General features: G+C 36.7%; 1 protein-coding gene across 2 annotated transcripts in view; it reads left to right on the forward strand.

The window, feature by feature from the left end:
• Positions 1-14723, forward strand: part of INTU (inturned planar cell polarity protein) — a 61535-nt gene that overhangs the window by 43078 nt on the left and 3734 nt on the right. For both annotated transcript variants that reach the window (XM_033133364.1, XM_033133362.1), the window contains exons 8-14: positions 1988-2177; positions 5861-5914; positions 7322-7384; positions 8124-8345; positions 8946-9428; positions 10780-10877; positions 12324-12513. In XM_033133364.1, the coding sequence (XP_032989255.1) occupies positions 1988-2177; positions 5861-5914; positions 7322-7384; positions 8124-8345; positions 8946-9428; positions 10780-10877; positions 12324-12513 (1300 nt within the window). The remainder of the gene's footprint in view (positions 1-1987; positions 2178-5860; positions 5915-7321; positions 7385-8123; positions 8346-8945; positions 9429-10779; positions 10878-12323; positions 12514-14723) is intronic.

A 14723-nucleotide genomic window follows, 5' to 3' on the forward strand; every position in this document is an offset into this window, starting at 1 on the left:
AACCAGAGATAATCAAAGAATAAATTCCTGCAATGAATTCTATACATCAAGACAATAAATTGGAGTTGTTCTGCCAAATCCAATGGAGGAGGTTAGGGGCAGGGGGATTCTTAATTTCTCTGAATTTCATTTTGAAATTTAGGTTCCATTGATTTAGAAGTATCTCCAACTTGGCAGCAATTTAACTAGTTTCTGCTTGTTCAAGTGAGAATTTGAAAGACAAACTAAGCAATAAATTTAAAAATCCATTGAGTGCTTAAAACTAAGAAGCAGTATGGTCTGAGATGTTGTTAATAGTCACTTTGCAATAATTTCTTAATAATTTTCTTCTGATTATGAAAGATATAAAGGCCCAGTGAGCTACAGAAAACTGATTATACATTAACAAAGTGTAGTGTTGTGATCAAATTAAAGCTGTAACAGTTTCCTTCATTCCCAGCTAATCCGCCAGCAAGTCCTAATCACCTAATCACAAATCCATCCATTTCCTTCCATCTCCACTATGACCTGTCTAGCCACCATCTCTCACTACTACAGTAACCTCCTCACTGGTTTCCTGGCCTTCAATCTTGCCACTTTAATTTCCGAAGGCAGTTAGAGTGGTCTTTCTACATTGTCTGGCTCTTATCTGCCTTTCTGATTTCAGATCTCAAACCAAATGGACCCCTCTGCACTGTTCTGCGGGCACCTGGCCCAGCTGTTCCCCCCTACAGCTTTTGTACTCTTTCCTGTCATTGGACCTTCTTGCCATTGGGATCTCAGCTTAAATGCTCTGTTTAAGACTCCTCCCCAACCATTTGAACTAAAATAGTCAACCAGTCACCTCATCCATTCACATGGTCTTGTTTTCTGCATAATCCTTCGTACAAGATCATGTGTTTACTGTTTGTTCATTTGTTGTCTTTCTCCACTCAGATGTAAGCTCCACAGGAGCAGAGACTTGTCTTTTGTCTTGGTATTTTTACTGCTGTACCTCCAACAATGAGAATAGTGCCTGGAGCATAGTAGGCACTCAAGTAATTTGTTGAATAAATTAACAAATATTATTCTGACCTTAGTGGTACATATCCCAGTTATTGTGTTACCCAGTGAGCTATTCCAATGAAGGGTTGCAGGCAATGCTGTATTACTTTTACATGGCTAAAATCAAGTGTTTAGTTTTTCTGTTTTGTTTTTTGATTTTTGAGTTTTTCAATAGTTATGACTTGTTGTTAGTGAAGAGGGGAGGAAATAACTTGGGCTAATTTACGTGCTTACTGTTTACAGTATAAGTACTTGTATACTATTAGGTTGGTGCAAAAGTAATTGCGGTTTAAAAGGTTAAAAACAATTGCAAAAACCTCAATTACTTTTGCACCAACCTAATATATTACATAGTAGACTGTAGAGAAGGTATTGCCTATTTCGTTTCATGTGTATCCTGCTATATATTTTCTGTATAATATGAATATGCATACTCTTTTTTTTACACACGTGCATGTGAGTTAAATTATATTATACCTATTTTTATAGAGTTGGAAACAAAAGTTCAAAGGAAAGGTAAATAATTTTCCTAAGGTATCTGCCTAGTAAGAGCAGTGATAAGACTCAAAGCCATATCTGTTCTATTAGTAAGTTCAAAATCTCTTTGTTATCGCATATTGCCTGAAAGATATTGGGAGTTGTAAATGGTTGAATGCTACTCAGAGGTAAAAGCAACTTACATTTTTTACAGAAAGTGTACTTCAGCCCATTCTGTTGTACATACACCACTCGTATTAGCCCCATGGTTCTTCCATAGCACCATCTACTTAATGCATTTGACAGTAGGTTTCAGGGTAAAAAATACGGACACGCTCCATCAGTAACATTATAGCAGTGATTCTTACTAAGGGAGAGGAGTAAGGAAGAGAGTTTATGTAGTTAGGAGAGATCAGTCCCCTTAGGAACATACAAAAGATGGCCACCATTTCCACATGTTCTAACTTACAGCTCTTGTTTCTTTCAGTGCCTTTTGCCAGGTTGAGAATGTTTCTTGTTTGGATCCCTTTTTCGACTTGTTCTTTCAAAGAGCACTGCAGCCTGCCAGACTGCATCCCAGCGCTAGTCCCAGCGCGCAGCAGTACGAGGCCTCCAGCGCGGTGCTTCTGGACAACCTCCCTGGCGCACGGTGGCTCCCCCTGCCACAGGAGATCAAGGTGATCGCAGACGTCGTGAATAAGAATCAGCACCAGTCGCTTTGTAATGCTTTGTCTTCTCTCTCTTTTTGTTCCTGTTAGGCTTTTTGTTATTTTCAGGATTGTGAGTAAGAGTCCAAGAGACAATTAGTTGATGAAGTAGGAGGACCAGTGCAGTGAATTTACAAATTTTTATTTCTGAATAGAAATTAGCTCTCTCATCTTACACTAACATTTAAGCTTCATCCAAACTTGGAATACTTTTAGACGTCGTAATTATGTGGTGTATCTTACTTTTGAATTTTGTGACATTGATTTCTTGATGCCACGTCCTTGAGTTAGGGTTATCTCTCTCTGTATAGGTTAAAAGTGGATGAAATGATTGGCCAACCAACAACATTCTTAGCTAAAGTACAGATCTCCACTAATCATAGCAAAATCTTTCTGTACATGAACATTTGTAATTAGCTTACCAGGAATAAGGCTTTATGATGGTTGAGTGTTATCAATGTGATTGTGGTCTTACCTGTAGACCCAGAATAACTTTTCTGTTGAAGGACTGAAAAGATCATTTCAGACATTTTCATCACCAACGATCTATTCACTCACAGCATTTGGAATTAGTATTAAAGAGGCACTATGCCACAGCCCGTTCCCTGCCCATAAAGAAACCCAGGCTATACTGTAGTAAAAACCCAATTCAGGGTTCTACTCTTCATTAAACTCTTTAATGTATGACCAAATAAATGCCTATTTGACAGTTTAATAATAATTTAAAATCCTTTATCAGTTGCTTTGCTCAGTTTTGTCATCTGTACAATAGGGACAATAATAGTACCCACTTCACAGAGGAGATAATGAGTTGTTCCAGGGAAAGTGCTTACCGTGTTTCCCAAAAATAAGACCTGGCCGGACAATCAGCTCTAATGCATCTTTAGGAGAAAAAATTAATATAAGCCTGGTCTTATAGTATATTATATTATATAAGACCCAGTCTCATTTTACTATAAGACCAGGTCTTTTGCTCCAAAAGACGCATTATAGCTGATTGTCCCCCTAGGTCTTATTTTCGCTGAAACACAGTAGTATTGAGCCTGGCACATTGTGGTCAGAGTTGTAGTGGTGAGAGTTTTATTATATAGTTTTTATTTGGAAGGAGTTGAGAGATTAGAACTTGTTTAGAGGAACCTTTACCTTCTGGCATTTTTATTTTGTCAACTGCCCGTGGCTGCAACTTTTGGTATCTCACTGATTGCCATTTTCCTAAATCATGTAATAACTAAAAAGTATGAGGTATATAATCCTGCTCCTATCAGTCAGTGTTTGCCTAAGAAATCATATGTGTTCACTACAGATAGAAAGTAAATAGATAACGACCTTTAAGATAGAAAGACCCCGGCTCCAAAGTCTGCCTCATGCCCACTCAGCAGTCTTTTTTTTTCTTCTGAAAGACACATGGTCGATTTCATGAGTCAGAAGGTGCCGTCTCCTGAGGCCTGCTAGTCTGGTCTTGCAGTACCAAGGTTCTTTCCCTGTCTCAGAACCTCCTCATTAAAGAAATCTCTTCCCTCAAAATGTGCAGTCTTTCTGCGAGAGTGAAGGTACTTCATGTTTTCAGGGGCAATGTCTTTAGACTGTGGATATATTAAGATTAAATATTACGTTTCCCCTAAGAAGTTTAAGACATTTTAAAATATAGCCAATTTTGGTCTTATAAATCCCATGTGAAGGCTACCTCCTGTATTCAGATCTCTTTTTCATTAGCATTTCTTAATTTAGCATACATTTGATTAAAAGGACTGTATGCTTTTATCTCAACCTAAAAGAATATCAAACTGAGAAGTCACTCTGTGAATTGTGTAGTTTTTAATTTGTTGCCTCAAATCATACCAGTTGCTTATCTTACCAAAGCTTTAGTAGCTTTTACCCTTGTTAAGTCCAACTTTACTGTATGGAGATCGGTCTCCATTGTATGGGGGACTCAGACTTGTGTTATGCGTTGGGGAATCCAGAAAAGTCTTCTGGTTGCTCACAGTTCAGCTGCATAGGTGAAATTAATACTTGGGAAACAATGAGGACATAGCTTAGACGTTTTCTATATTTTGTAGCTTGATTAAGAAAATGAAGAACAATATTTTTGGAAAGAGAGTTAGATACCTCAATAAAGTGATCTAAAGGTCTCTGATGAATGTAAAGTTTGAAAAACAAATAACCCTTGAAGTTTTTGTTTTTCTTTTACCAACAGACTCAAAGAACTTACATTACACACTTTCCTTTCCTCTTTGAAATTGCTTATTGTGTTAAAAATAGTAGGGTTTGTTGACTGTATATATATTCCCTAAAGGAAAATATTAAGGAATTTTATGCCTTAAGAAATCTAGTTAAAAACATCTCTGTGTTATTTGTGCCTGATAAATTTTAGGTGGAAATGAATATTTTTAACTTGGAAAAAACTTAACTTGTTCTGAGTTTAGTATATGAGGAGGTTTTACTTCATTTTTTCCCCCCAGGTGTTTGAGAATTTCCTTATTTTCGTTGGTTGTCAGATGTTCTGTTTTAAAAATATCATTTTTCCTAAGGTACACAGGGATAATTAAGAGAAAAGATCTCTTAAGGAATATGAAGAAACAATTATAGCAACCTTATACATTAGCCTAAGAGTTCTGTAGCAGGAATAGCAATTAAACAGTAATGTTTCTGAAATCAAAAATCACAAGCGGGTACTTTTCTTTTTGTTGTATAATTTTTCACGAGAGAAACTATAGCCGCAAAAAGGAGAACATGAAGTATTTGCTAGATGCAGGAAAATGTAGGCCACAAATGAGTAATAAGTCATACTGTGTGAAAAGCACTGAAAGGCATGACTAATGTTTCCAAAGGTTTTGTCATCTCAGTAAGACATAGTCTGTGAAACAGTCCTGCAGAGAGTGCCTTGGACTTAAAAAAAAAAAGATTCTTTTTCAGAAATAGCATATATGCTACGGACTTTAATTGCCAATAGTTTTCAATTTAATGTATATGCATTACAGCTTAAATTTATTGTTTTTAAATTATAAATGCTTTAGGGAGGTAAAAAAAATGCATGAAGGAGTTCAGGGAATTTCCATAGAAACAAAAGCTAAATCCTAAGTAAAAGATTTTTCTAATAACTCTGTAGGGTAGTTAAACTGTGCCAGGTTCCAGGGGGAACACTTGCCTTCATGTTTTAATCCATGAATAAAGATTAACAGTCCTTTTATACAAAACATAGAAGAGAGACAGGGAAGAATGTTGATATTTTCCAAGAATCCATCTGTTGAGAAATATACAGGAAATGGAAAAACAAAAACAACTCAAAATACATTGGCTACATTAAGACTGATTTTTTCCCCTCTAAGAATTTTAATAAGCTGAAAAAAAATTTCTAACTTAAAACTAAAACCAATTTCTTAATCCCATTAATTATTTTGCATCGAATAAACAGGGAAGCCCATTTCCAACTAACTGAGATTTAATTGAAAAATGCCAATATGTTAAATAAATGGATTTTTTTGCCATTGCAAAGCTTTAAAAAAAGATGTTCCATTTTGGGACATTTCTTAAATAGCATAAAAGAAAAATATACTTATTCAATTCTTCCAGTAATTTTGAAGCACTTTTATATGGCCATTATTAAAAAGTAGTAAGAGTTAAATGTTTATATTACTCTTTTTTCCTCCACATAGATGGAATTAGACACGGCATTGAGTGACTTGGAGGCTGCAGATTTTGCAGAACTGGTAAGAAAAGCAGTGAATTTTAGGAAAGAATAAATACTGATTTTTCATTTGGTAAATCAGTCATTGTTATAAATATTTTCCAAGTGGTAAGTCTTGAAATATGAGGTCTGACAATTAAGTTCACGAATTCATCTTAGAAAAAATGCTACATACCCCAGTGCTGAATATCACTACAGTCACCTTCGAAGTACTCCCCTTGGGAAACTATGCACCGATGCCAGCGCCTAGTCCACCCTTCAAAGCAGTTTTGGAACTCTTTTTCTGGAATGGCCATCAGAGCTGTCATCATATTACACTTGATGTCCTGAATGTCATCAAAATGTCTGCCTTTCAATATTCCCTTTATCTTCGGGTAAAGAAAGAAGTCATTGGGGGCCAGATCAGTTTAGTAGAGAGGCTGTTCCAATGCAGTTATTTGTTTACTGGCTAAAAACTCCCTCATGGACAGTGCCATGTGAGCTGGTGCATTGTCATGATGCAAGAGCCATGAATTGTTGGCGAAAAGTTCAGGTCATCTAATTTTTCCACGCAGCCTTTTCAGCACTTCCAAATAGTAAACTTGGTTAACTGTTTGTCCAGTTGGTACAAATTCATAATGAATAATCCCTGTGATATCAAAAAAGGTTAGCAGCATCATTGTAACAAGTTCGCAAACTTAATTGTCCGACCTCGTACACGTATATGATTTTACCAAAACTAGATCATAGTGATATTTTCTTCTGCAGCTGCATTCTTTGCTGAACGATATATTGTAAAACCTGTAGTGCCTGCTCATATAGATCAACCTTATTTTTTTACAACAGGTATGATATTCTCTTATGAACATACCTAATTTCATTATCCGCTTTCCATCACTGAACTTTACTTTATCTCCCATTTTTGCATATTACAAATAATTCTATTAACTTTTATACAAAACTCTTGATTCTCTTGTTTGAGTATTTCTGTAGATTGCCAGAAGTGGATTTACTCAAAGAATATGTATATTTAAATTTCTTTTATATATACTACTCAGTAGTCCCCAAATAGCTTGTACCAATTTGGACTTTCAAAAATAGTATATTTTGACATACTACTTGATATTTGATAAAATATTGGATATTTTAGATGATGTATAGTGTGGAAGCTTTTTGTCTTGATAGGTGTGTTTAATCCCTCTTGGTGTAACAAATCTTATATTTATTCTCAGATGTCTCTAATCAACAGTTTCTTTTAAGAATCAAAAATGAAATTGTTCTCAGTCAAAATAAATATATATGCACATTATCTTTCACCCTAATATCTGTACCTGTATTGATTTCTAAAAAAGGCACTATGAAAAGTTTACTTACTGAAGAATATAATTGCCATTTTAACTGTTGTAGCTTAACTAGGATTTTTAAATCCACTGTGGTTTTTTTCCTCCAGTCTGAGGATTACCATGACATGAGGCGGCTGTATACGATTTTAGGGTCATCTCTATTTTACAAGGTAAGCTGAAGCTTGAAGCTTTTATAAATGTCCAACTGCTATACGAACAGACATAAAGTAAATTTCCTCCAACTTTTACAAAAATGAAAAGTACATATGTCTCTTTTCCTCTGAATGTAGGAACCCTAAAATTAAGATCTTAAAACAAAACTTGTACCTGCATATTTACAAATACAATAAATATTTCTGGCTTCACTATCTTCTAAAGCATTTACAAATGTATTAAGGAGAAACTGTACTCAAGGAACCAAGTGTGTGAGAGAGGAGAGCAGTACTTTCTCGGTTTCCTTTTGCAGCAGTGTGTTTGTTTCTTATCTTCAGACATAACCATGCATCCATGAATCAGACAATAGACAATGGTACACAGTGAAAAGTCTCTCCCCACCTCAACTCCTGATTCTCCACTTTCCATCCTCAGAATTCAGTACTTTTTCTAATTATGCCAAACAGTCTTACACTTCTCAGAGGTGCTCTTGCTTTGTGCTGAAGTGTACCTGTTGTAGACTTAAGTTATCATAAATATTTGTTGACCTCGGGATGGGGGTGGGGCATTTATTTTTACTACTTATTTGTACTATTTATTATCATTATTACTATATTATTATTTTTACTAATTTATTCCATTTGAAACTGTTATATTTTAAACCAACTGAAGAAGTACCTATAAAACTCTTAGAACTATATTGTAGGATGATTGCTTGATATCACTAGTTGACTTTTCTTTGTGTTTAAATCCAAGGGGTATTTGATATGCAGCCATTTGCCCAAGGATGATCTCATTGATATTGTTGTCTACTGTCGCCACTATTGCCTGCTGCCTTTAGCAGCAAAACAAAGAATTGGTCAGCTGGTCATATGGAGAGAAGTGTTTCCTCGACACCATCTCCAGCCTCCTACAGACTCAAACACTGAAGTCTTTCAGGAACCTGAAGGGAGATACTTTTTGCTAATTGTTGGCTTGGTAAGTTTACCTTGCCTTCTTTCTTGTTTTCTTTCTTTCTTTTTTTTTTCTCTCTTGCCATTTACTATCTAAATAAATATACAAATAGGATAATTTCAAATTATGAGCAAGTCAGATATCAGTATTCAAGAAAATGTTTGATGCCCCTTATCCCTCTTCTTTTGCATTCATTTAATACTCATGGAGAAATATTAATGAAACCCAGGATAAGATTTTAGCAGGTTCTTAAGAGCTTTTGTTCTCAGTTATATAGCGGTTTTATCCTCTGGTTTGTTTTGGGAAATAGAGGTAAACATGAACAGATTATAGAATCAGAATAAATATGTAACTGTAAGTGAAATCCAGTAATTGAGGCTCTTTGAAAGCTACCTTAGGGAATTCTGTGTGCCAAAAGTAGTGACCGATGGTATAACAGGATACAGCAATAAGAGATTTGTTTTCAAAGGTGATCAAAGAGCATTGAAATAACTAAGCAGGAAGGGTGGGGGAAGAGTTTTTAATAATCATCACATGGTTATGCCATATGCCCATATATCTTTAGTATTCCTAACTTTATATATGCCTGTAGCTAAATCTCTATTAATTACTTTTTTCTTATAGAGGCATTATATGTTATGTGTGCTGTTAGAAGCTGGAGGCTGTGCATCCAAAGCTATTGGGAATCCTGGACCAGACTGTATATATGTGGACCAGGTTAAAACAACTCTTCAGCAGCTGGAAGGAATCGATTCCCGCATAAATGAACGACTGGCATCTTCTCCAAGTCCCTGCTTGTCTTGTGCTGACTGGTTCCTTGCTGGATCACATGAAAAATTAGATGGTTTGACAACCTCACCTATCCTTAGTAGGCTGCAAGGTGCTTCCAAAGTAGCAACCTCTCCAACATGCCGAAGAACTCTTTTTGGTGACTATTCTGTAAAAACACGTAAGCCCAGTCCTTCCCGAAGCAGTGGAGGATCTGACAATGGTTGCGAAGGTGGAGAAGGTGTTGGCTCAAGCCCCCATGCTACACCGGATGCAATACGGAAGCAAAGAGAATCTCAGGGCTCTGATGGTTCAGAAGAAAGTGGGGCCTTGTCGAAGGTGTGTGTTCATTCAGGTGTACATTCTGGGAGCTAAGCTGTCTTTCCAGTCCTTATTTTATTATTGCAAGAGAATTTTTAATGGCAGATCATTCTTCATTTGAACCGGTGGTTGTTTTAGTCACTGTTGGCAAACCAATGATTTAGAACTAAAAAGAGGAAGGAATATCAAGTGATAAAACAGTAGCCCCTTAACATTCCAGGATATCTGACACCACTTACAAGTAGGGAAACTCTGGGTCCTGCTTTCTCCATTCATCTCCTCCTTCCTGATTCACAGTGTTAACCAGGAACAGCCCAGTTGGGGTGCATTTGGAGGGCTGATCTGACTAGTCAATAAAATGTTCAGCAGAAACAGAAAGAGAATCAGGAACTTAAAGTGTATGTGTGTATTTGTGTGTGTGTGTGTGTGTGTGTGTGTGTGTGTTTCTATTTTTTTATAGATTTTTTTTTTTAAATCTGTACCTGTGAAAGTCTGGTCTCCATACTCAGGAATTCAAAATGTGACTATTAAGCAAAGAGAATGTTCATTTTTCAGATTGCTTATTTATCATTTTCTTTGTTTTCTCTATGAAACACCATAATCTTATACAAATGATTATCAGAGTAATCACCCTGAGAAGCGTTCTACTTATTCTAGTGATGCTGCCCTTTTGAAACATTTTTGGAAGTTGTCATTTGGGTGGAGGGAGGTGATGTCAAAGTATGGAGAAGGAGGAGTCTGAGAAGGGGCAGGAATAAAACATGAGATTCTGAATGTCATGGCGCAAATAACCATAGATTGGATCTCCTAATTCCAAACAATAGAGCACTCTTGGAGCCCTAAGTGGATGTTTATTTAGGAAGTGCTCACATCGGTACTGTACTCACTATCCCAGTTGGTGAAATTGGTAGGAAATATAGCTTAGGAAGGTTTGGATAGAATTAAGGAGCCATGAACAGCTCCTAAGAGAAACTGAATTAATCTCTAAGATTTAGCCATTCAGTTGTTGAGTGAACACCTACTATGTGCCCAGGGCCATGCTACACAAACAAGATACAAAGATGAGTAGGAGATAGCCCCTGCCTTTGCAGTCTGGACCGGGAGACAAGTACATATACATATGAATTGTAACACTGTGGCTCTGGTTGGAGGTTTTCAGGGAGAACTATCATGTCCTCCTATGACATGGCCCTGGGGTCTCTGTTAGCCCAGGATAAGCCAAGAGACACAAGTTAGCATTGAAAATATTCAAAGGTAACATTGGAAAATAGTAAGTAGTTCTCTTAGAAGGATATTTAGCTTTTATATTATTTCTGCTGTTTGATTCCATTCTTAGATATAAACTGATCTACTTAACTATATTTTTCAGGTCACTAAAAAGAAGTCAACTCTTCCAAATCCATTTCAGTTGGGGAATGTGAAAAAAGACCTTTCAGAAAAAGAACTGGAAATATGTAACACAATGAAGTAAGAAACTTCCTTATAATATTCTTTTGCACTTAACTCTGAAGAAATTTTATAATGAGAAAGTATAAGTCCATAACATACAGAGATTTTATTCAACAATTGTAATTATGATATAGCATTAATATTAAAGATAATATCTATTCTATTTCTCTAATGCTGTTCATTATGCATATAGGAAAAATACTCCTATTATAAGAGATAAAACACATATAAAGTAATATTTCAAAATGTGAGAGCCCCCCTTTATCTCTCCTCCACAGGTAACCCCCCTTCTGTGTGTCTAACTTTTAAAGTAGAGTTGACTATTTCTAAACTCTGGCGGGTGCTGTGCTGTGCCGCCCACATACTCCTGCGCCCAATGCTTCTTCGAGGCGGTACCAGCCTAAGAGCTGAAATACGCCTTTTCCTTGCCTCTGTGCTTATGGCTGGAAAAATAAATCAACTAAAGGAACTTTTTCGTACAGACATTAGAATTAGAATGGGGCAGCCTGAGTATCTGAGATGCAAATGGAGAATTGCTCTCCATATATTTAAAGATTACCAATAAGTAGTGAGCAGTGAGAGGGAAAAAAAAGCAAGGTACAGTGGAGCAAGCTTCAGAGCCAGATGAGCTCTGCACTTAGCTGTGCGGCCTCAAGTAAGTTAATCCCAGTCCACAGAAAACTCGGACAGTATGCAGGGTCAGGATGGCATATAGAGGCATTCAGTATATTATTACAGTCAGTTATCATTGCCATTATTGTTCTTTAGCTCTGCTTACTACTGGTAGAAATAAGCAGTATTTATAGGTTCTGATGGCCTGAGACCTAAACAGGAAGAAAGGACAGAGAAGAAGAAAGGATAAATGAAACTACTAAGAGAACCCAGAAGAGAAGACTGTACTGATGAGAAATAGTGGGGTATTAACTAGTAGTTACCATGGTATTCTAGAATATTAACCCATTTTTGCAGTTGGTAATAATAATTGTATTTTTCTTCAGGATCATCTGTTTGACCAATGGTAAACGACTTTTATGCTACTAACTTAAATGTGTTTAGTTTGATGGAAGGTGTTTTTGTATGTGGCCTACCCTAGACTGATAGCATGTTTATGGCTTGTAGATATCTGGGCCAGACATGAGATGACTTATTCATTACCAACCACGGAAAAAGAGGAGATTAGCCAATTCGGGCTGTTTAGCAAAGGGGCGATTAAGTTACGTGCAAATGAATTGGTGTTTATTTATCCTTGCAAAACATGTAATACTTGCCTCCATTAAGAGAATTGATAATAACCCTAGCCTGTACTTCAGTTAAGGAGGAAGAGGAAATTAAATGTTTGGCCTAGTTTCCCCTCCCTAATTACAATCCTAAGATTATACTGTAGATAAAAACTTATTAGGAGTCTACACAATTCAAAAGAAGCAATATTTTTAAGATTACTTAAATGTCTTTTTTCTTTTCAAGGTTGACATCTGGTCCTGAGAACACACTTTTCCACTATGTTGCCTTAGAAACAGTACAAGGCATCTTTATTACTCCGACCCATGAAGAGGTGGCCCAGCTAAGTGGCTCTATCCACCCTCAGCTAATAAAGAATTTCCATCAGTGTTGTCTCTCCATTCGTGCAGTTTTCCAACAGACCTTGATGGAAGAGGTAAGGCACTGCTATAAATATAGTCTTCTGCCAGTTTCATTTCCAGAGCTCTAAATATTTTCTCTAAAAGCTCTTTAATCAATATGTCCAGCAATGACTGTTTTCATTAACAGTCACTCAATCTAACCTGAGTGGCAAAAACATTATACTCATAGTGCTTAACTTCAAAGCTTTGTTTTATAATACTCAGTTTGACCCTAGATGATTATTTCAGGAAGTGGTGGACCTGTGTTTTTCTATAGCAAAGTAGGATAGCGTAGCTTATAATGTCAATTAGCCCCCATATTTGGTATCTGTGATTCAACCTTTACTTGGACAGTAACATCTACCAGTTGGTAACTCTGATAATTCTTCAAGTATTCAACCAACAGTATAAAGGATTTTGGAACATAAAGGGGTAAGGTACAGAAGTAGACACAATACCGTTGCAAATATTTTAGCCACTTGGTTGGTTGTTTGCTGGCTTTTCCATCCAGAATGAAGTTGCATTTAATATTGTACCTTCTAGATAAGTAGTAATGTTGTATACAATTGAAATATCAGCTAGATTATTTTAATGGCAGGGAAAGGTAAGTGTTAATTCCTAGAAAAGGACAAACATACAGAAGTTTACTTGTGACTAGTCATTCATCATATAACCACCCCCTCCAAAAAAAAAAAAAGTCTCTGAAAATGATTATAATGTATGTAGCAGTGAGTGTGTTAAGGACCTAAATTTGTAAAGAAATTGGGTTTCAAAGTGGAAGAACATTGGGCTGGGAATAGGAATCCTGGATGAACCCTTCCACTCTTCCTATTTCCTCAGCTACAAGGTGCATGGGCTGAATGATATAAACTCTTAGGACTCATTCAGTAGTAATGTTCTGTGTCTTACAGAATTTCTTCTTAAGCTATCGGAAATTGGAATTCAGCAAAATGTTCTGTTTGACCATATATTCCTATGTGCTTTGCATTCTTATGTTCCTCCTTTCCCATTTAGCATAATTGATGGATTCTATAAGGGAGTATTTCATTAGCTTATTCAGTAATATTTAGTAATGTAAATTAGCCTTCCTCATATTATTTAAATATCGAGGTGCCCATTACTCAGCAGACACTATTCTAGGTATTGGCAATTCAGCAGTGAGCAAAACAAAGTCCCTTTCCTCATGAAGTCTATATTTTAATAGGAGCAACTAATGAATTAGCAAGTAGTGTAATATGTCAGATAGGATACATTGCAAAAGGAATAATAAAACAGGGTAAGGATGAAAAGTAGGGGTTACTATTTCAAAGATCCCTCTGATCATGTCAAGAAATATTTGAACAAGATCTGAATGAAGCTGAGGGAGCAAGCCACTTGACAAATCTGGAGGCAGAGCTTCCAGACAGAGGGCATACCAGGTGCAAAGCCACAGAGGTCAGAGTGGCTGAATGGGCAGGAGAGTGGTAGGAGGTGAAATGGCAAAGGCAGCAGGGCCCGATCACGCGTGGCCTGACAGATTCTAGGGCTTTGGGCTTTCTTGGACAGTTCTGAGCAGAGCAGACACAGGCTCCGTAAGTTTTTGAACGAATCACTCAGGGTGCTGTGGGAAGAACAGGCTTTGTAAGGTCACTAGGGTAGAGGCAGGGACCAGTTAGGAGGCTGTGGAAATTCTCTAAGCAAGAAACCATAGTGGCTTCTGGATTCTGGATATATTTTGGAGGATGAGACAAAAGGATTTGTTGACGGATTCAATAAGGATTATGACAGAAAGGGAAGAATGAAGGACCAGTCCACTGTTTTGGCCTGAGCCTTGCGAAAGTCTTTATATTCCAAGTAAGTCATTGTTTTAGGAAGGTCCGGGCAAGATGGCAGAGTAGTTAAATGCTATGCTTGCCTCCTCCCATGACCACATTAAGATTACAACCAAATCATAAAACAATCAACCTGGAGAACCAAATAAGTCATTGTTTCGCTAATGATTTAATCAATGGGAAATTTAGAGAGTGTATGCATCAGAGGAAGAGACAATCCCGCTTTATGTGTTTTATTACAAAATCAGGTGTTCACTTAGGAATCTATTCATTAGACACCTAATATGTAGCAGGCACTGCTGCTTTCAAATATTACAATGATGAATAGTATATTGTCTGAACCCTGAAAAAAGGCTTATAATGTTCCAGGGAAGACCGACCTATAAAACTGCTAATGTAATATAATATAAATAGTAATAATTAGGGCTGTGAAC

This window comes from Rhinolophus ferrumequinum, chromosome 18, assembly GCF_004115265.2.
Source record: "Rhinolophus ferrumequinum isolate MPI-CBG mRhiFer1 chromosome 18, mRhiFer1_v1.p, whole genome shotgun sequence".
Lineage (NCBI taxonomy): Eukaryota > Metazoa > Chordata > Mammalia > Chiroptera > Rhinolophidae > Rhinolophus > Rhinolophus ferrumequinum.